Genomic DNA, 22,794 nt, shown 5'->3' with positions numbered 1-22,794 from the left:
TCCCCGTGTCCCTCTCCCCGTGTCTCTCTCCCCGTGTCTCTCTACCCCCGTGTCTCTCTCCCCGTGTCTCTCTCCCCGTGTCTCTCTCCCCGTGTCTCTCTCCCCGTGTCCCTCTCCCCGTGTCCCTCTCCCCGTGTCTCTCTCCCCGTGTCCCTCTCCCCGTGTCTCTCCCCGTGTCCCTCTCCCCGTGTCTCTCTCCCCGTGTTTATCTCCCCGTGTCTCTCTCCCAGTGTCCCTCCCCGTGTCCCTCTCCCCGTGTCCCTCTCCCCGTGTCTATCTCCCCGTGTCTCTCTCCCCGTGTCCCTCTCCCCTGTCTCTCTCCCCGTGTCTCTCTCCCCATGTCCCTCTCCCCTTCTCTCCCCCCGTGTCTTTCCCCCCGTCTCTCCCTCTCCCCGTGTCTCTCTCCCCGTGTCTCTCTCCCCGTGTCCCTCTCCCCGTGTCTCTCTACCCTGGTGTCTCCCCGTGTCTCTCCACCCGTGTCTCTACCCACGTGTCTCTCTCCCCGCGTCCCTCTCCCCGTGTCGCTCTCCCCGTGTCTCTCTCCCCGTGTCTCTCTCTCCGTGTCTCTCTCTCCGTGTCTCACTCCCCGTGTCTTTCTCCCCGTGTCCCTCTCCCCGTGTCTTTCCCCCCGTCTCTCCCTCTCTCCGTGTCTCTCTCCCCGTGTCTTTCTCCCCGTGTCCCTCTCCCCGTGTCTCTCTCCCCGTGTCTCTCTCCATGTCTCTCTCCCCGTCTCTCCCGTGTGTCTTTCCCCCTGTCTCTCCCTCTCCCCGTGTCTCTCCCCCCGTGTCTTTCCCCCCGTGTCTCTCTCCCCGTGTCTCTCTCTCCCCGTGTCCCTCCCCCCGTGTCTCTCTACCCGCGTGTCTCACCCCACACGTGCCCCCCTCTCCCCGCGTCTCTCTCCCCGTGTCTCTCCCCGTGTCTCTCTCCCCGCGTCTCTCTACCCCCGTGTCTCACCCCGTGTCTCTCTCCCCGTGTCTCTCTCTCTCCACTCGTCTCAGTCGGACCAGTCTCCGTCGCCGAACTCCGACGTGTCTGAGTCAGAGTCGCTGTACTCGACAGCGACGCGGCGCGACAAGATGGCGGCGACGTCGTTCCCCGCGGCCTGCCGCTTGGCGTCCTGGTCGGCCTTGTCCTGACCCTTCTTCAGCTGGATGCCTGGGGGGGGTGGGGGGGGTGGGGGGGGGGGTGAGGGGCAGCAGGGCAGGGCAGGGCAGGGCGTGAGCGAGCGAAGGGGCAGCAGGGCAGGGGGACACGCGCAGTTGTTCTAGGAGATGTTGACTACCTCGCCTGGTGTGCAGGAGGTCGTGGGTTCCATCCCGACCCTGACGATGCCTGCTGCTGTAGATATGGAAACTGTGAGTGTGTGGACTAATCCCCACCTGTCCCATCTCACTCCCTCCTACAGCAGAGAGTGTGGACTAATCTCCATCTGTCCCATCTCACTCCCTCCTACAGCAGGTGGAGGTAGGTGGAGGTGGGTGGTGCTGGTGGGTGGGTGGTGGCGGTGGTAGTGGGTGGTGGGTGATGGTGGTAGTGGTGGTGGTGGGTGGTGTGGTAGTGGGTGGGTGGTGGTGGGTAGTGGTGGTGGTGGGTGTAGTGGGAGTGGTGGGTGTAGTAGTGGTAGTGGGTGGGTGGTGGTGGGTAGTGGTGGTGGGTGGGTGGTGGGTGGGTGGTGGCAGTAGTGGTAGTGGGTGGCGGTAGTGGGTAGTGGTAACGGTGGTGGGTGGGTGGTGGCGGTAGTGGGTGGGTGGTGGTGGGTGGTAGTGGGTGGGTGGTGGTGGGTAGTGGGAGTGGTGGGTGTAGTGAGTAGTGGTAGTGGGTGGTAGTGGGTGGTGGTGGGTGGTGGCGGTAGTGGTAGTGGGTGGGTGGTGGCGGTAGTGGGTGGGTGGTGGGCGGTGGTGGGTGTAGTGGATAGTGGTGGTGGGTGGTAGTGGGTGGGTGGTGGTGGGTAGTGGGAGTGGTGGGTGAAGTGAGTAGTGGTAGTGGGTGGTGGTGGGTGGTGGCGGTAGTGGGTGGTGGTAGTGGGTGGGTGGTGGTAGTGGGTGGGTGGTGGTGGTAGTGGGTGGGTGGTGGTGGGCAGTGGTGGGTGTAGTGAGTAGTGGGTGGTGGGTGGGTGGTGGCGGTAGTGGGTGGGTGGTGGGCAGTGGTGGGTGTAGTGGGTGTAGTGGGAGTGGTGGGTGTAGTGAGTAGTGGGTGGTAGTGGGTGGTGGTGGTAGTGGGTGGTGGGTGGTGGGTGGTGGTGGCGGTAGTGGTGGCGATAGTGGTGGGTGTAGTGGGTGGGTGGGTGAGTGGGTGAGTGGTTGGGAGTGGTGGTGGTGGGTAGTGGGAGTGGTGGGTGAAGTGAGTAGTGGTAGTGGGTGGCGGTAGTGGTGGGTAGTAGGTGTAGTGGGTGGTAGTAGTACTGGGTGGTGAGTAGTGGGTAGTGGGTAGTAGCAGCGGCGTTACCGCGTCTGATGGCGTCCAGCAGGTCGCTGCGTGCACTGCCCTCCTCGCTTGCCGCTCCCTCCACCGCAACCCCCGCGGCGCACGTCGCCGGCGGCAACGGCGGAGCAACCGGAGGCCCCACCGCCATGCGGCTGCCGTATGCCCCGTCCATGGCCGACGTCATCATCGGCGGCGGCGGTGGCGGCGGCGGCGGTGGTGGTGCGGCACCACCGCCGCCAAAGCCACCAAAACCACCATAGCCACCACCACCACCACCGCCACCCACCGGGAGAGGCGGAGGCAGCGGTGGTGGAGGTGGCGGCGGTGCTGGCGGCAACAGCAGCGAGTGGCCCCCGCCGATGGGGGGGGCACCGAAGACCCCCGACTGCGCGGTGGACCCCGCCGCGATGACAGCCGGGTGTCCGAAAAGTCCGGGGGGTGGGGGCGGGGGAGGGGGTGGGGGCGGGGGAGGGGGGGTCGCCTGGGCCCCTCCCCCTCCCGCTCCACCGCCGGGAGAGCTCCAGGACATGGGCGGAGGGGGCGGAGGGACGGAGGGCGGGAAGGGGGAGGAGGTGGGAGGGTGCAGAGGGCTGGGGTGGGAGTCCGCCGTGCTGTGGGGGAGGGAGGGAGGTGGGGAGATGGGTGTGGGGTCAACGGAGACGTCGGCTGGTGGCTGACAGCAGCAGCAACAGCAGCAGCAACAGCAGCAGCAGCAACAGCAGCAGCATCAACAGCAGCAGCAGCAACAGCAGCAATAGCAGCAACAACAGCAGCAACAGCAGTAGCAGCAACAGCAGTAGCAACAACAGCAGCAGCAACAGCAGCAGCAGCAGCAACAGCAGTAGCAGCAACAGCAGCAACAGCAGTAGCAGCAACAACAGCAGCAGCAGCAACAGCAGCAGCAACAGCAGCAGCAACAGCAGCAGCAGCAGCAACAGCAGCAGCAACAGCAACAACAGCAGCAGCAACAGCAGCAGCAGCAACAACAACAACAGCAGCAGCAGCAACAGCAGCAGCAGCAGCAACAGCAGCAGCAGCAACAACAGCAGCAGCAGCAACAGCAGCAGCAGCAACAGCAGCAGCTCAAAAGAAAGCTGTCTCTGGTGTGGACCAATCAGTTTCAAGGTCAATGCCATCATCATATTATCAGAGTGTGTTTTACGTTTGCATTTTGACCGCAAGCATTGTGGTTAATGCAGTGACATGAATCCTCGTAAACAAGGTTCACAATAAAGGTTTTTGGTTTTGATCGCGAGGGTTATTCTTGCAAATCGCCCGGTGATGCTGGTTGTAATGACCGGCGAAACGTCGTACTACTCAACTTGTAAATGTTGCGGATTGACTCTCCAACACGCCGGTGGGCTGAAGTAGTAAATTACACTATACACTACACTATATTACACTACACCACTATACACTACACCACTATACACTACACTACTATACACTGCACTATACTACACTACACACTACACTACACTCTATACACTACACTACACACAACAACAACCGCCATTCGCCACTAAGTGGCGGTGACGTCACCACGACGTTTGTGCCAGGCCATGTGCACCTTGAGGCCACGTGAAGTGTCGAACGCCCGCTGGCAGGAGGTCACGGGGTAGACCCAGGTGCCACGGGTCGACTGACTGATATGACTGAGATGACTGGCTGATGCACCACCTGTGCCCCCTACTGTGCCAACTTGCTGTGCTTTAGCCACCCGGCGCTCCGCTCGTTGTTGTGAGCGTCGCTCCTCCGCCCTCCGTTGTTGCTGGAGGGCAACTGCCTCCAACTGCCCAGTAGCGTCCTTCACGAGCCTCCTCCACAGAGGCCGATCTTGACACCGCTGGTACCAGTCATCGGCAAGTCCACTCAGCTCCACGTCCTCCTGTACCACATCACTCCATCTCTTCTCTAGCCCGTGCCGCGCCCGTTTAGCCCCCTCGATCCGGCCGAACAAAAGCTGTTTAGGCATGCGGTGGCTGGGCATGCGGGCTAAACGACCCAGCCAACGCAGCCTTGCCTACCGGAGGAGTTCACCAATGGGACCTTGTCCAGATCTTTAAAGGATTTGTGAGCTCCTCACACAATCCAGCCTCGTTAAACCTAGGATGGATTGTAGGCAGGCCAGCCTAAATGTTTCCAACCGGCGAAGATGATACAGACACACACACACACACAGACACACACACACACAGACAGACACACACAGACAGACAGACAGACACACACACACAGACACACAGACACACACACACACAGACACACACACAGACACACACACACAGACCAACACACACACAGACACACACGTTACCTATAATCCGCTGGGGGTGGGGGCGGCAGGTCCCCGTTGAAGGCCTGGCCGTGCCCATACCCGGGCGAGCTGTAAGCCGATTGGCCGTCCAGGGGCGGAGGGGGCGGTGCCATGGATGGAGGTACGGGAGAAGTCGTTGGCTCACTGGTCCCAGAGCTGTACACGCAGACACAGTGCACACACACACAGTGTACACAATACTACTACACACACAGTGTACACACACACACACAGTGTACACACACACACACACAGTGTACACACACACACACACAGTGTACACACACACACACACAGTGTACACACACACACACACAGTGTACACACACACACAGTGTACACACACAAACACACAGTGTACACACACACACAGTGCACACAATACTACTACACACACACAGTGCACACACACACTGTACACACACACACAGTGCACACAGTGTACACACACAATGTGCACACAGTGTACACACACAATGTGCACACAGTGTACACACACAATGTACACACAGTGTACACACACAATGTACACACAGTGTACACACACAATGTACACACAGTGTACACACACAATGTACACACAGTGTACACACACAATGTACACAGTGTACACACAAAATGTACACACAGTGTACACACACACACACAATGTACACACAGTGTACACACACACACACAATGTACACACAGTGTACACACACAATGTACACACAGTGTACACACACACACACAGTGTACACACACAGTGTACACACACACACACACAATGTACACACAGTGTACACACACACACAATGTACACACAGTGTACATACCCACACACAATGTACACACAGTGTACACACACACAGTGTACACACACACAGTGTACACACACACAGTGCACACCCAGTGTACACACACACAGTGTACACACACAGTGTAAACACACACAGTGTACACACACACATGGGGCTTACAATATTCTCTCTCACCCCTCCACTCCCCCCCACTCTCACTCTCCCCCCCCACTCTCACACTCCACCCCCACTCCCCCCCCTCTCCCCCACACCCCCCCCCACTCTCCCCCCCCCACCCCCCACACTCTCTGACTCACCCCCCACTCCACCCCACCACTCCCCCCCCCACTCTCCCCCACCCCCCCCCACTCTCTCACACTCCACCCACACTCCCCCCCCCACTCTCTCCCCCCCCCCACACTCTCTCACTCCCCCCCCCACCTCTCACACTCCACCCCACCACTCCCCCCCCCACCTCCCACTCTCACTCCCCCCCACTCCCCCCCCCAACTCCCACACTCTCACTCCCCCCCACTCCCCCCCCCCACTCTCTCACTCCCCCCCCCACCTCTCACACTCCACCCCACCACTCCCCCCCACTCTCTCACACACCCCCCACTCCCCCTGCCACCCCACTCTCCCCACCCCCACTCTCTCACACTCCCCCCCACTCTCTCCCCCCCCCCCCCACACTCTCTCACTCCCCCCCCACCTCTCACACTCCACCCCCCCACTCCCCCCCCACTCTCTCACACCCCCCCCACTCTCAAACTCCCCCCCCCCCCCACTGCCCCCCCACTCTCTCACACTACCCCCCCACTCTCCCCTACTCTCACACTCCCCCCTACTCACACCCCCCCACTCCCCCCCCCCACTCTCTCTCACTCCCCCCCCCCCACAGACCCCTGCAGCAGCAGCAGTTTGCTGTCCGCTATGAACTCCTTCCCCATTTTGAGGCGCTCCCAGTCCTGGCGGCGGTTTTTGGCCTTGCGCACATTACGAATGTCTCGGTTGCCCCCCACTTTCCCACGGTCTTTCTGCAATTGGGGAGGGGGGAGGGGGCAAGGGGTAGGGTAGGGTGGGATGGGGGGCGGCTCCCCCATTGTGTAGTTGTTGTTGTTGTTTGGGGGGGGGGGCAGCCAAGCGGGGGAGTAGCGGTTGTTGGTTAGCGTCGTTCCGTTAAGGCGGTGGCGTGAGATGTGGGGGGGGGTGGGTGAGGAGAGGAGAGGTCAGAGGTTAGAGGTCACGCGGCAGGGGTTAAGAGGTTTGGAGTTCAAAGTTCGCGGGATTAAGAGCGTTTTCAAAAACGGTCTCAGCGTTTTTTTGTTGTTGTTAGTCAAGGTTCAGCGTTTAAAGGTTCAGAGATAAAAAGCCCAAGGCGGAGGATTCATGGGGGTCGAAGCCGACACGAGGTGGAGGGGGGTTAAGATCAGGCGAAGGTTTTTGCGATGGATCCACACACGAGCGTGGAAAGCGAGCGGCCAGCGATAAAGCGGTAGGGGCACGATGATGATGATGAGGAGGAGGGGGAGAGAGAGAGACGACAGAGTGACAGACACCGCCACCAGCACCCACCTCATTAGAACCTCACACCACCAGAATCAAACGAACGACCACCACCAACGCAAACCAGGACCGCACGTCGGCAAATCCGCTTGGGACGTGGACCGCCACCCCCAACCGATATGAGGACGGCACTTTTAAATAGTCGCGATCGATTAACTCATTCCGTTAGAACTGCTTGGTGCGTTTAGATTGTTGTGGTTGGCTGCGTACATTCACAATCGGCGCGTTACTAGGACAGCACTAACCGCTTGTGTGTTGAAGAGCCAAGGCCACAACAACATTTACAATCCGTTTCTAGATTTGAAGCTTTCGTGACTGCATGAATTCATATTCTTGTTTCTTTCGGTAAAGTCACCACGTAGAAGGGAAATAATAAAATAATAAAAATAAAACGATCAAATTTTCACGACGTTTCGATTGCAACACAAGCAATCGTCATTTACGCGATCTAACCCACGTACATTTTCTTGCTGTGGTTTTCGCACCTGATGACGATTGCTGCTTGTGTTGCAATCGAAACGTCGTGAGAAATTTAACGGTTATATATTTATTATTTTATTATTTCCCTTCTACGTGATGACTTTACCGAAAGAATAAAAAATATGACACATTAATATATCTACGCGATCTAATGGTGCTGTTTGGCGAAAGCCTGCTGTGTCTTCTTGGTTCTTTCGGTAAAGTCACGTAGAAGGGAAATAATAAAATAATAAAAATAAAACACAATAAAATACAATTCTCACGACGTTTCGGCCACAACGCAAGCAGCCGTCCTCAGGTGAAGACCAGGTCTGTCGGGGAGACAGCGTCTCATTCAGACCCATTCAGACGCTGTCTTCCCGACAGACCTGTTCTTCACCTGAAGATGGCTGCTTGCGTTGTGGCCGAAACGTCGTGAGAATTATTTCATTATGTTATATTTCTATTATTTTATTACTTCCCTTCTACGTGGTGACTTTACCGAAAGAACCAAGAAGATGAATCCCTGCAGTCACGAAAGCTTTACATCGAAATTTAGCCTGCCTACGTGTTCAACTAAACAAACAAGCAGTTCCAAACAAGGCGAGTTTTCAATCGAGATTTAAAAGTCCGTCGCATCCCAGCGGCCGCCCAAGACGCTGTCACTGCGCGGGCGACGCCTGGTTCACGCAACAACCGGATTGGTGCCACGGCCAGAAATCGAGGAACGAATTCGCCAGAGTCGGTCGGACAGACAGAGAGACAGAGAGAGAGGTTAGGATTGAGCACCATCACCACCACCAGCACCACCACCACCACCAGCAGCAGCACCTGTACACAGGCCTGTGGAGAAGAGGGGGGTGGGAGGGGGGGTGATGTAGATGATGCCGCGGGGGTGCAAGACATCGGCCGGCAGGAGCCCCAGGATGTCTGTGCGCATGGATCTACGCTGAACTTCTTTAGAGGCGCCGATGTAGACAACCCTGGTAACTGGAGATGCCGTGAAAGGGGGGGGGGGGTGGGGGGTGATCACAAGAGGTGACGAACTGCCCCAGAGTTTGACTGCGTGTCGCCACGAGATGTTGAGCCTCTACGGAAACCCACGTTGGATTTTGTGCGCACATGCACGGGTTTCTCTACGCGAGTCCGTGTGTCTAACCGAATCTTTGAGTCTTATTCTTCTGGTCTATGTGCGAGTCTGTGGGTCTCTGCGTGAGTCTGTGGGTCTCTGTGCGAGTCTGTGGGTCTCTGCGTGAGTCTATGGGTCTATGGGTCTCTGCGTGAGTCTATGGGTCTCTGCGTGAGTCTATGGGTTTCCGTGTGAGTCTATGGGTCTGTGTGTGAGTCTATGGGTCTCCGTGTGAGTCTATGGGTCTCTGTGTGAGTCTGTGGGTCTCTGCGTGAGTCTATGGGTTTCCGTGCAAGTCTATGGGTCTGTGTGTGAGTCTATGGGTCTCTGTGTGAGTCTGTGGGTCTCTGCGTGAGTCTATGGGTCTCTGTGTGAGTCTACGGGTCTCTATGCGAGTCTATGGGTCTCCGTGCGAGTCTACAAGTCTCTGCCTAGACCGACTGCCTCTCTCTATGCTACACGTTGCACACGTACGCAAGGCACACGCCAGAGAACACAAACGGGCCCACCATCTAACACACGCACACACACACACGCGTTGGTACGCCACACACACGCGTTGTTACGCCACACACACACACGCACGCACATTCACACCCTCTCCTCCTCTCTCTCTCTGCCCCCCCCCCACCGCTCCCCCACCGCCGCCCCGACGAAGCTATCGGCAGTAACCTAGTCTCGGACGTGTGCGAGCCAGATCTGCGAAAATGGTTGGCTCCACCCCTCCCCCACGAGGGGGGGGCCAGGGGAAGGAGCCCCCCCCCCCCCGCCGGCGCCCCCCCCCCTCCACGGCAAACTCCTTCCCCTTGGCCAGGAGCTCCCACTCCTTGCGGCGATCGCGAGGGGGCCGAACCGTCGAAGGCACGGTGCGCTCCTCAGGACGCTTCTACAGTGCCGGGTAAGGTGGGGGGGGGGGGAGTGGTGGTGTGTAGCATACGCACGTTAGTGGTGTGGTGGTGGTAGTGGTGGTGGCAGTGGTGTTGGTAGTGGTGGTGGTGTTAGTGGTGTGGTGGTAGTGGTGGTGGTGTGGTGGTGTTAGTGGTGTGGTGGTAGTGGTGTGGTGTGAGTGGTGGTGGTAGTGGTGGTGGTAGTGGTGGTGGTGGTGGTGGTAGTGGTGGTAGTGGTGTTAGTGGTGTGGTGATGTTGGTGATGGTGCTGATGTTGGTGATGGTGGTGATGGTGGTGATGCTGGTGATGGTGATGGTGGTGATGCTGGTGATGGTGCTGATGGTGATGGTGCCGATGGTGCCGATGGTGGTGATGATGGCGATGTTGGTGATGTTGATGATGTTGGTGATTATGCTGATGGTGGTGATGTTGGTGATGTTGGTGGTGATGGTGGTGATGGTGCTGATGGTGGTGATGTTGGTGATGTTGATGATGGTGCCGATGGTGGTGATGGTGGTGATGTTGATGATGGTGGTGATGGTACTGATGGTGCTGATGTTGGTGATAATGTTGATGTTGGTGATGTTGGTGGTGATGGTGCTGATGGTGGTGATGGTGGTGATGTTGATGATGGTGGTGATGGTACTGATGGTGCTGATGGTGCTGATGTTGATGATGTTGGTGATAATGTTGATGTTGGTGATGTTGGCGATGTCGGTGGTGATGTTGTTGGTGATGTTGCTGATGGTGGTGATGGTGGTGATGGTGGTGATGGTGGTGATGGTGGTGATGGTGCTGATGGTGATGTTGCTGATGGTGCTGATGGTGGTGATGGTGGTGATGGTGCTGATGGTGATGATGGTGATGTTGGTGATGGTGGTGATGGTGCTGATGGTGATGTTGATGATGGTGCCGATGGTGGTGATGTTGATGATGTTGGTGATGATGTTGATGTTGGTGGTGATGTTGGTGATGGTGCTGATGGTGCTGATGCTGATGATGTTGGTGATGATGTTGATGTTGGTGGTGATGGTGCTGATGGTGCTGATGGTGCTGATGGTGCTGATTGCGGTGATGGTGGTGATGTTGATGTTGGTGATGTTGGTGATGTTGGCGGTGATGGTGCTGATGGTGCTGATTGTGGTGATGGTGGTGATGTTGATGATGATGTTGATGTTGGTGATGTTGGTGGTGATGGTGCTGATGGTGCTGATGTTGATGCTGGTGATGATGGTGATGTTGGCGGTGATGGTGTTGATGGTGTTGATGGTGATGTTGGTGATGGTGCTGATGTTGGTGATGTTGGCGGTGATGGTGTTGATGGTGGTGATGTTGATGATGTTGGTGATGTTGGTGATGTTGGTGATGTTGGCGGTGATGGTGCTGATGGTGCTGATTGTGGTGATGTTGATGATGATGTTGATGTTGGTGATGTTGGTGGTGATGGTGCTGATGGTGCTGATGTTAATGATGTTGGTGATGATGTTGCTGATGTTGGTGATGTTGGCGGTGATGGTGTTGATGGTGCTGATGTTGGTGATGGTGCTGATGTTGATGTTGGCGATGTTGGCGATGGTGCTGATGGTGCTGATTGCGGTGATGGTGGTGATGTTGATGTTGGTGCTGATGGTGGTGATGTTGGCGATGTTGGCAATGATGGTGATAGTGCTGATGGTGCCGATGGTGCTGATGGTGGTGATGGCGATGTTGGCGATGTTGGTGATGATGGTGGTGATGGTGGTGCTGATGTTGGTGATGGTGCTGATGGACCTTCTGCCGTCTCTTCTCCTTGCGTTTGTCCTCCGTGTCCTGCAGCATCTTCTCCTTCCAGAGGTCGAAGAAGTAGGAGGGGTCCGTGTAGAACTTCAACCCGTCCTTGCCATCGTCACTACACATCGCCATCACCACCATCACCACCATCACCACCACCACCACCATCACCACCATCACCACCATCACCACCATCATCGTCATTACCATCGTCATTACCATCGTCATTACCATCGTCACTACACATCACCACCATCACCAACATCATCATCGCCATCACCACCATCATCGTCCTTGCCATCGTCACTACACATCGCCACCATCACCATCGCCACCATCACGATCACCATCACCATCACCACCATCACCACTATCACCATCACCACCATCATCATCGTCCTTGCCATCGTCACTACACATGGCCACCATCACCACCATCATCGTCACCACCACCATTGCCACCATCACCACCATCGTCACTACACATCACCACCATCATCGTCCTTGCCATCGTCACTACACATCGCCACCATCACCACCACCATCACCACCACCACCATCATCGTCACTACACATCACCACCATCACCACCACCACCATCATCGTCATTACCATCGTCACTACACATCACCAACATCACCATCACCACCACCGTCACCACCATCACCGTCACCACCATCGTCGTCGTCAACATCGTCATTACCATCAGCACCATCACCACCAACATCACCATCACCCTCATCGTCACCATCACCACCACCATCACCACCATCACCAACATCACCAACATCACCACCGTCACCACCATCACCAACATCACCACCGTCACCACCATCATCGCCGCCACCACCACCACCACCAACAACATTATCACTACCAAGACAAAGATGTCCCGTATAGCCTCAAGAGGCTGTGGGGACAAGTGCTGTTAGCAAGGGGCACCCATGAAGGCTGGAACGGCACACGAGGGCGTGGGATGAACTGTGCCACGCCCGGAAGCCTTTGTCTCACTCGGGGAGATGTTCACACTCCAGACCAGGCACTCACTTGTGGCTGAGTCGACCTAGGGGAGGCCCAGGACCGGTGAGTGGCTGGGTGAGTGGCTGGGTGAGTGGCTGGGTGAGTGGCTGGGTGAGTGGCTGGGTGAGTGGCTGGGTGAGTGGCTGGGTGAGTGGCTGAGTGAGTGGCTGGGTGAGTGGCTGGGTGAGTGGCTGGGTGAGTGGCTGGGTGAGTGGCTGGGTGAGTGGCTGGGTGAGTGGCTAGGTGAGTGGCTGAGTGAGTGGCTGGGTGAGTGGCTGGGTGAGTGGCTGAGTGAGTGGCTGGGTGAGTGGCTGGGTGAGTGGCTGGGTGAGTGGCTGGATGAGTGGCTGGGTGAGTGGCTGGATGAGTGGCTGGGTGAGTGGCTGGGTGAGTGGCTGGGTGAGTGGCTGGGCGAGTGGCTGGGCGAGTGGCTGGGTGAGTGGCTGGCTGAGTGGCTGGGTGAGTGGCTGGGTGAGTGGCTGGGTGAGTGACTGGGTGAGTGGCTGGGTGAGCGACTGGGTGAGTGGCTGGGTGAGCGACTGGGTGAGTGACTGGGTGAGTGGCTGGCTGAGTGGCTGGGTGAGTGGCTGGGTGAGCGACTGGGTGAGCGACTGGGTGAATGACTGGGTGAGTGGCTGGGTGAATGGCTGAGTGAGTGGCTGGGTGAGCGGCTGGGTGAGCGACTGGGTGAGCGACTGGGTGAGTGGCTGGGTGAGTGGCTGGGTGAGTGGCTGAGTGAGTGGCTGAGTGAGTGGCTGGGTGAGCGACTGGGTGAGCGACTGTGTGAGCGACTGGGTGAGTGACTGGGTGAGTGGCTGGGTGAGTGGCTGGGTGAGTGGCTGTGTGAGCGACTGGGTGAGTGGCTGGGTGAGTGGCTGGGTGAGTGGCTGGATGAGTGGCCGGGTGAGTGGCCGGGTGAGTGATTGGGTGAGTGACTGGGTGAGTGGCTGGCTGAGTGGCTGGGTGAGCGACTGGGTGAGCGACTGGGTGAGAGACTGGGTGAGTGGCTGGCTGAGTGGCTGAGTGAGTGGCTGGGCGAGTGGCTGGGTGAGTGGCTGGGTGAGCGGCTGGGTGAGCGACTGGGTGAGTGAGTGGGTGAGTGACTGGGTGAGTGGCTGAGTGAGTGGCCGGGTGAGTGGCTGGGTGAGTGGCAGGGTGAGTGACTGGGTGAGTGGCTGGGTGAGTGACTGTGTGAGTGACTGTGTGAGTGACTGGGTGAGCGACTGGGTGAGTGGCTGGGTGAGTGGCTGGATGAGTGACTGGGTGAGTGACTGGGTGAGTGGCTCACCGGTAGGGGGACAGGATGGAGAGTGGAGGAGGCTTGTCACTGTGGTTGTAGGTGTCTCGAAGCGGCAGTGGGAAGCTGTCGCGTGACACCACCTGCTGGTCCTGCACCGTGGAGCTGTGGAACGCCTTGGTGAGGTTGATGTCCTGCAGGGAGACTGCACACGCATACACACACACGGACACAAGTGAGTGAGAGGGAGTGGTGAGTGAGTGTGAGTGGTAAGTGAGAGCGAGCGGTGAGTGGCGAGTGAGTGGTGAGTGAGTGAGTGGTGAGCGAGAGGTGAGTGAGAGCGAATGGGTGGTGAGTGGCGAGTGAGTGGTGAGTTAGTGGTGAGCGAGCGGTGAGTGACAGCAAGCGGTGAGTGAGAGCGAGCGGTAAGTGATAACGAGTGGTGAGTGGTGTGAGTGAGTGGTGAGCGAGTGGTGAGTGAGAGCGAGTGGTGAGCGAGTGGTGAGTGAGAGCAAGTGGTGAGTGAGAGCGAGTGGTGAGTGGCGTGAGTGGTGAGTGGTGTGAGCGAGTGGTGAGTGATGTGAGTGAGTGGTGAGTGGTGAGCGAGTGGTGAGCGAGTGGTGAGTGAGTGGTGAGCAAGTGGTGAGTGGTGTGAGCGAGCGGTGAGTGAGAGCGAGTGGTGAGTCGCGTGAGTGGTGAGCGAGCGTTGAGTGAGCGAGTGGTGAGTGAGAGCAAGTGGTGAGTGAGTGGTGAGTGAGAGCGAGTGAGAGTGAGTGGTGAGTGATGAGTGGCTTGAGTGAATAGAAATCGAGTGGTAATTGAGAGTGTGGTGAGTGAGCGAGCGGTGAGCGAGCGGTGAGCAAGTGGTGAGCGAGCGGTGAGCGAGCGAGGGGCCTCACCCTCCTCGACGCTGGAGTCGAGGGAGGTGACGCGCAGGGAGAGGCGGTCGATCCGGTCCTGCAGGGCGATGGAGCGGAGGCAGAAGCCACTCGTCTCCCGGATGAGCTCCCCAAACACATCCTCCGCATGCTTGCCTGGACACGCGGGGAGACACACACACGGGGTGAGACACGGGGAGACACACACGGGGCGAGACACGCGGGGTGAGACACGGGGAGACACACGCGGAGAGACACACGGGGAGAGACACACGGGGAGAGACACGGGGAGACACACGCGGGGTGAGACACGGGGAGACACACGGAGAGAGACACACGGAGACACACACGGGGAGACACACACGGGGAGACACACACGGGGAGACACACACGGGGAGACACACACGGGGAGAGACACGGGGAGAGACACGGGGAGAGACACGGGGAAACACATGGGGACACACACGGAGAGACACACACGGGGTGAGACACGGGGAGACACACGGGGAGACACACGGGGACACACGGAGAGAGACACACGGGGAGACACACGGAGAGAGACACACGGGGAGACACACGGAGAGAGACACACGGGGACACACACGGGGAGACACACGCGGAGAGACACACGCGGAGACACACGGAGAGACACACGGAGAGAGACACACGGAGAGAGACAGACGGGGAGACACACGGGGAGACACACGGAGAGACACACGGAGAGACACGGGGAGACACGGGGAGACACACGGGGGGAGACACACGGAGAGACACACACGGGGTGAGACACGGGGAGACACACGGAGAGAGACACACGGAGACACACACGGGGAGACATGCGGGGAGACACACGGAGAGACACACGGAGAGACACGGGGAGACACACGGGGAGACACACGGGGAACCACACGGGGAGACACACGGGGAGACACACGGAGAGAAACACATGGGGACACACACGAGGAGACACACGAAGACACACGGGGAGAGACACGGGGGAGACACACGGGGAGACACACGGGGACACACACGGAGACACGTGACATGAAGAGACCAAGGAGACAGAGACACATGGAGACATGGAGACACTGAACCACTGACCACTGAGACCCTGGCCTCAACACAGGCATCACGGGGGGGGGGGGGTTTGACATCCGTCTTGCTGTGTGCGTGGGTGTGTGTGGGTGAGCGTGTGTGGTGTGTGGGTGTGTGTGGGTGAGCGTGTGTGGGCGTGTGGGGGGGGCGAGCATGTGGAGGCGAGCATGTGTGGGTGAGCGTGTGTGGGTGTGTGTGTGAGCGATGCTCACAACAACGAGCGGAGCGCCGGGTGGTTAAAGCACAGCAAGTTGGTACAGTAGGGGACACAGGTGGTGCATCAGCCAGTCATCTCGGTCATCTCGGTCAGTCGACCCGTGGCACCTGCTGGGTCTGTCCCGTGACCTCCTGCCAGCGGGCGTTCGACACTTCACGTGGTAGCCTCAAGGTGCACATGGCCTGGCACAAGCGTCGTGGTGACGTCACCGCCACTTAGTGGCGAATGGCAGTTGTTGTGTGGGCGTGTGTGTGTGGGCGTGTGTGTGGTTGACCGTGTGTGGGGCCCTCACTGAGGCTGCCGAGCTGCCGGATGATGTCCGAGAGGGTGACGTTGGTGACGCACTCGAGCTCGTTCTTGACGCTGGGTGGCAGCGCCCGGCGGCACAGATACACGGGCTCGATGCTGCGCTTCACCAGAGGCATCGTGCACCTAACACACACACACGCAACGCACACGCAACGCACAAAGGTCACCCGTGTAAGCCTTTAATTTTCGATGTAAAGCTTTCGTGACTGCAGGGATTCATCTTCTTGGTTCTTTCGGTAAAGTCACCATGTAGAAGGGAAATAATAAAATAAAAAATAAAAAAAAATAATATTATGTTTTTTATTACACCCACACACACACACGCTCACCCACACATACTATTTTATGATGTTTTATTTTTATTATTTTATTTTTTCCCTTCTACGTGACTTTACCGAAAGAACCAAGAAGATGAATCCCTGCAAAGTCACGTAGAAGGGAAATAATAAAATAATAAAACATAATTAAAAAATATGTTTTTATTAAAAAATAATAAAATTGTATTATGTTTTAATAAAAAACATACTATTTTATTATGTTTTATTTGTATTATTTGATTTTTTCCCTTCTACGTGACTTTACCGAAAGAACCAAGAAGATGAATCCCTGCAAAGTCACGTAGAAGGGAAATAATAAAGTAATACAAATAAAACATAATAAAATAGTATAATTTAAAATAATAATCTTATATAATAAAATAATATATTTTAATAATATAATAATATAATATTCTTATTTTTCGATTTAAAGCTTTCGTGACTGCAGGAATTCATCTTCTTGGTTCTTTCGCTAAAGTCACCACGTAGAAGGGAAATAATACAATAATAAAAACAAAACATTATAAAATACAATTCTCACGACGTTTCGGCCACAACGCAAGCAGCCGTCCTCAGGTGAAGACCAGGTCTGTCGGAAAGACAGCGTCTGAATGAAACACCACCAGGCTTGGCAGCGTATATTTAAGCTGGGTTGGAGGGGGGAAGAGCGCCTTGACAAAGGAATTTGCATATCAATAGGAATTTAGCATATTTATGGGAAATGCAGATATGGGATTAGCCTTTAATATTATCGATACCACTTTTGATTTTGCACAGCGGCAGCGTCAATGGCAACAGCATCCCACGATACCGCACTGTGTGTGTGTGTACACACAGGTAATTAAACACAAAGACCAAATCCCGTGCACGCGGTTGGCTACGTATGGCGCGAGGCAGGTCCGATGCAAACTAAAACTATCTTTATTTGAGCTGGTCGGGGCCACCGAGATTTGTAGCTCTTTCTAAGAAGCAAGCTGGCCCAAAAAAATTATGAGCTCAACGAAGTGGCATCATCATCAGTGGGACATTTACAGCAGCAGCAGCAGGTAAATAGTCTAAACCGCGTGGCGACGTCGATTCTAAACGTGGAGGCGAGAAAAAGAAAAATCCACGTGACCATGGGGAGAGAGAGAGAGAGACGCAGACTCCAAATCTACAGCAGCAGGCGTCGTCAGGGTCGAACCCACGACCTCCTGCACACCAGGCGAGGTAGTCAACATCTCCTAGCCACCATGATGATGATGATGACAGAGAGAGACACGCAGACTCTAAATCTATAACAGCAGGCGTCAGGAGTCGGGATCGAACCCACGACCTCCTGCATACCAGGCGAGGTAATTAACATCTCCTAGCCACCGTGATGATGACAGAGAGAGACGCAGACTCTAAATATACAGCAGCGGGCATCGTCAGGGTCGGGATCGAACCCACGACCTCCTATGTACCGGGCGAGGTAGTTAACATCTCCTAGCCACCGTGATGATGATGACAGAGAGAAACGCAAACTCCAAATATACAGCAGCGGGCGTCAGGAGTCGGGATCGAACTCACGACTTCCTGCACACCAGGCGAGGTAGTCAACATCTCCTAGCCACCGTGATTATGATGAGAGAGAGACACAGACTCCAAATCTACAGCAGCAGGCGTCGTCAGGGTCGGGATCGAATCCACGACCTCCTGCGTACCAGGTGAGGTAGTTAACATCTCCTAGCCACCGTGATGATGATGACAGAGAGAGACGCAAACTCCAAATCTACAGCAGCAGGCATCATCAGGAGTCTGGATCGAACCCACGACCTCCTGCACACCAGGCGAGGTAGTTAACATCTCCCCCCCCCCCCGCCTCATGTATGTACGTTGACTTATTTCGCGGCGTACGTGGCCGACCGTGCGAACCGATGCCCCCAAGCGTGCGGCGTGTCTTCCTCTTTCCGTGTCCTCGAAGCGGTTTTCGTTCCCGCTTCGGTTCACTGACCCGGAGCGTCGCCGCGGCGGCGGAGCTCGCGAAGTGCCGACAAGACAACCAACCGCCCTCACGGGGAAAAAGTAAAGAAGCGGGCATCTCCTCCCTTCACACAATCCGTCCTTCTCGCCACGTTTAGAACGCCACGGCAAATTCTCGCTCGTCCCATCAGCCGCAGGGCGCGCCCGCCGGACGCGCACAAATCGAGCAGCGTCGCTTCAAGAGAAGGAACAAAACTACGGATCGGTTTCGACACGAGAGTCTAACCTCGGCACGGCCACCCGGCCACGCACCACCCACCCAGCCAGCCACCCACCCAGCCACCCACCCACCCAGCCACCCACCCAGCCAGCCACCCACCCAGCCAGCCACCCACCCAGCCAGCCAGCCACCCAGCCACCCACCCAGCCAGCCACCCACCCACCCAGCCAGCCACCCAGCCAAAGCCAGCCAGCCACCCAGCCACTCACCTACCACCCACCCAGCCACTCACCCACCACCCACCCAGCCACTCACCCACCACCCACCCAGCCACTCACCCACCACCCACCCAGCCACTCACCCACCCACCCAGCCACTCACCCACCCGAGAACGAGTGGTGAGTGAGAGCGAGCGGTGAATGAGAGCAAGCGGTGAGTGAGTGGTGAGTGGGAGCGAGTGGCGAGTGAGTCACGTGAGCGGTGAGTGAGTGGTGAGTGACGTGAGTGAGTGGTTAACGAGTGGTGAGTGAGAGCGAGTGGGTGGTGAGTGGCGAGTGAGTGGTGAGTGAGTGAGTGGTGAGCGAGCGGTGAGTGACAGCGAGTGGTGAGTGAGAGCGAGCGGTGAGTGGCGTGAGTGGTGAGTGGTGTGAGTGGTGAGTGGTGTGAGTGGTGTGAGCGAGCGGTGAGTGACAGCGAGCGGTGAGTGAGAGCAAGCGGTGAGTGAGAGCAAGTGGTGAGTGGCGTGAGTGGTGAGTGGTGTGAGCGAGTGGTGAGTGAGAGCGAGTGGTGAGTGAGAGCGAGTGGGTGGTGTGAGTGAGTGGTAAGTGAGTGGTGATTGAGAGCGAGTGGTGAGTGATGAGTGGCGTACTAGTACACTCACCACAACACCACTCACCACTACTACTCACCACTAGTACACTCACCACTAGTACACTCACCACAACACCACTCACCACTACTACACTCACCACTAGTACACTCACCACTACACCATTCACTACTACACTCACCACTACTACACTCACCACTACTACACTCACCACTACTACACTCACCACTACACCATTCACTACTACACTCACCACTACTACACTCACCACTACTACACTCACCACTACACCATTCACTACTACACTCACCAATAGTACACTCACCACTACACCATTCACTAGAACACTCACCAATAGTACACTCACCACTACTACACTCACCACTACATACCTGTCAACCCCTTATCAGCGCCCTAGCTAATTACAGACCAATTCAGGCCTTGCTGGTCACCCCGTGCCCCTCATACATCTCAACGTCCATTCTACAAAGTCCCATCGCAAGGAGATAAACACAAACACGTAGACAACAACATTATTATTATTGTGCCGTATTGAAACGTCTGTAACGCCGTATGGACCTGAAAACTCAATTTCCCTGCACAAGAATACGGGGTAAACTGTGTGGGTTGACATGTATGGGGTATAGTGTAGTGTATAGTGTAGTGTATAGTAGTGTAGTGTATAGTGTAGTGTATAGTGTAGTGTGTAGTGTATAGTGTAGTGTATAGTAGTGGTGTATAGTGTAGTGTATCGTGTAGTGTATAGTGTGTAGTGTCGTGTATAGTGTGTAGTGTATAGTGTCGTGTATAGTGTGTAGTGTATAGTGTGTAGTGTATAGTGTGTAGTGTAGTGTATAGTGTGTAGTGTAGTGGTGTATAGTGTAATGGTGTATAGTGTAGTGTATTGTATAGTGTAGTGTATAGTAGTAGTGTATAGTGTAGTGTATAGTAGTGTATTGTATAATGTAGTGTATAATGCAGTGTATAGTGTAGTGTACAGTGTAGTATACTAGTGTATAGTGTAGTGTATAATGTAGTGTAGTGTATAGTAGTGTAGTGTACAGTGTAGTGTATAGTGTAGTGTACTGTACAGTGTAGTGTACTGTGTAGTGTATAGTGTAGTGTATAGTGTAGTGTATAGTAGTGTAGTGTATAGTGTAGCAGTGTATAGTGTAGCAGTGTCCCATCGCAATGGAGATAAACACAGACACACATATTAAGGTGATTATTGTTGTCTAGATCTGCCCGCATTGAAACGGCTGTGGGGCTTTGACAGCTGCGATGCCGTGGCGCTCCCGGAGATCGAAACCGCGCGAGGGGGGAGCAGAGAGGGTGTCCACCCTCAAGAGAGGTAGGGGCATTGCCCGAAACGTCGAGAAGTTTCGATTAATCAACAACAAAACTGAGGAAGTAAGAAAAAGTTGAAATTTTCTGTCGGTTAAAAAAAATAAAAATGCCCCCCCCCCCGTGAAATAACAATAAAACAAAACTTTCTTACCTCAAAACATTTAACAAAACACGTTAAGACGATTAAACTAAAACAACAAAAACTAAAATCGGTGTCTATTGAACTTGCAAACACTTCGATTTGAATCCTTACCCTTTGTATCTTTCGGTAAAGTCGCGTAGGTAGAAAATAAATAACTTTATTTTAAACAAATCACTTTATTTCACACCTCCGTGACTTTAACGAAAGAAAGAAAGATTTGCAAACACTTCTTAAGGACGCGCGCGAGCGAGCTTGACACGGCCACAGGCCCCACCAACCCCGCCCCGAACCCCGTCGCGGCCTTCGTGCCCGACGGATAAAAGCCTTGGCCACCGGTCAGGCAAGAGGGGTAAAAGACCGACAACCGCCTCCGTTCCCCTCCCTTAAGGCTTTACAATTACCTGCCTCGGCGCAGACTTTCCCAAAGTTCGCTTTACGAGGTAAAGTCCACAGGTGCCGTCGCGATTCCGTTCGTTGCGAGAAAAAACTAAACTTTTTGCGAGATTATTTGTCAATTGCTTCGAGGTTTTCGCGGCATTAGCTACTAACACCCCCCTCAGGTCTGGGGCGGTTATTTATTAATTTAATTATTGCCGGGACTACTTTCTTCTTCCTCTTCCTTATAATAATTATCATCAGATTCGCATTTTTTTACTTTAAAATGTCGGTGACTTGGGACTTTCGGTAAAATTCACGGAGAAAGGTTAAAAATAATAAAAGCCAAAAATAAACACGATGAAAATAAATTTCGATTTAAAGCTTTCGTGACTGCAAGGATTCAAATAGTTTTTTTTAAATACAAATTTTTGCTGTGGTTTTCACACCTGATGACGATTGCTTGTGTTGCGATCGAAACGTCGTGAGAATTGTATTGTTTTATATATTTTTATTATTTTATTATTTCTCTTCTACGTGACTTTACCGAAAGATTCAAGAATACAATAAAAATACTAAAATAAAATTTAAAATAATAATTAATAGAAAATAAGGAACTTATCTACCAAAAGAGCCGAGAATATAATAAAAATATATTTAAAAAATGTTAAGTAATAGAAAATATAAATAATACATTGATTATTTTTTATTTTATTTGAGTGTTTTTAGTGTTTTTTTGCTTCTATTATTTTCAAATAATTAGTTATTTAATTTATTATTATTTTGTTTTATATCTCCGTGACTTTACCGAAACTTCAAATCTAACATTTACCGAAAGAACCAAGATTAGCATCCGATTCGCATTGTGGATGGGGGGTGGGTGTTGTCGGTGGTATCCCTCCGCGGGTGAAGCGCCGCGGGGGCGTGGAGCGGCGTGAGTGATGCGATTCGGGATGTGAGGATTGCCATTGGATCGTGATGGGGGGTGGGGGCTGTTATGGATGTGTACATCCGCGCGGCGGGGGGGGGGAAGTAGTCCCATCCAGGAAATAGAGGAGTTGTCCCTGCAAATGCCATCACATTTAAAGTTGATTTAAATTCTCCTGGTAAAAAAAAACTACAACTCTAATTAATAACGAACAACAGCAACACGACTTAAACACACTCGTCAATTCTGCTCTTTGGTTCTTTCGGTAAAGTCACGTAGATGAAAAAAAAATAATGAAATGAAAATAAATAAAAATCACGACGTTTGTAGAATTTTGTTTTGGCTGTTCCACCTGATCACGGAAGCTTGTGTTGCCTCCGAAACGTCGTGATTTAATAAATTTTAATTTTATTATTTTTTTATTTTATAATCTATTATTCTTTTTATTTTTCATCTACGTGACTTTACACTCGTTAATAGTAATAGTTGTGTGTGTGTGGCCTTAATAATACAAACTTATTTCTACTGGAGGAATCCGATGAGTTATAAGGAGCCCTTCTTCATAGCACCTGAATCGAGTCAGAATGCGAAAATAAGAGTTGAA

At 54.3% G+C, this 22,794-nt stretch overlaps 1 protein-coding gene across 2 annotated transcripts; it reads right to left on the bottom strand.

Moving 5' to 3' along the window:
• Positions 1-900: 900 nt before the first annotated feature.
• Positions 901-21,446, bottom strand: LOC144949828 (actin-binding protein WASF3-like). 2 transcript variants are annotated; one of them, XM_078879774.1, is made up of 9 exons: positions 21,289-21,446; positions 16,072-16,211; positions 14,489-14,623; positions 13,641-13,794; positions 11,333-11,450; positions 6,424-6,557; positions 4,742-4,897; positions 2,446-3,035; positions 901-1,155 (listed from the first exon to the last, which is right to left on the bottom strand). In XM_078879774.1, exons 2-9 carry the CDS (start codon positions 16,202-16,204, stop codon positions 995-997), a joined length of 1,581 nt encoding a protein of 526 aa, XP_078735900.1. In that variant the 5' UTR covers positions 16,205-16,211; positions 21,289-21,446; the 3' UTR covers positions 901-994. The 2 variants fall into 2 exon arrangements, with proteins under 2 accessions (XP_078735900.1, XP_078735901.1); XM_078879775.1 differs by having other exon boundaries at positions 21,293-21,446.
• Positions 21,447-22,794: the final 1,348 nt, after the last annotated feature.

This window comes from Lampetra fluviatilis, chromosome 55, assembly GCF_964198595.1.
Source record: "Lampetra fluviatilis chromosome 55, kcLamFluv1.1, whole genome shotgun sequence".
NCBI classification, from domain to species: domain Eukaryota; kingdom Metazoa; phylum Chordata; class Hyperoartia; order Petromyzontiformes; family Petromyzontidae; genus Lampetra; species Lampetra fluviatilis.
Note: the sequence above shows the minus strand (reverse complement) of the source record. Positions and strands in the feature narration are given on the sequence as shown.

Excerpts from the sequence above, each read along its gene's own strand:
- LOC144949828 (XM_078879774.1), bottom strand. The coding sequence starts at position 16,204 with ATGCCTCTGGTGAAGCGCAGCATCGAGCCCGTGTATCTGTGCCGCCGG. Across the intron at positions 13,795-14,488 it reads CGACTCCAGCGTCGAGGAGG|TCTCCCTGCAGGACATCAAC; the intron begins GTGAGGCCCCTC and ends ATGCGTGTGCAG. Across the intron at positions 1,156-2,445 it reads GCTGGACGCCATCAGACGCG|GCATCCAGCTGAAGAAGGGT; the intron begins GTAACGCCGCTG and ends CACCCCCCCCAG.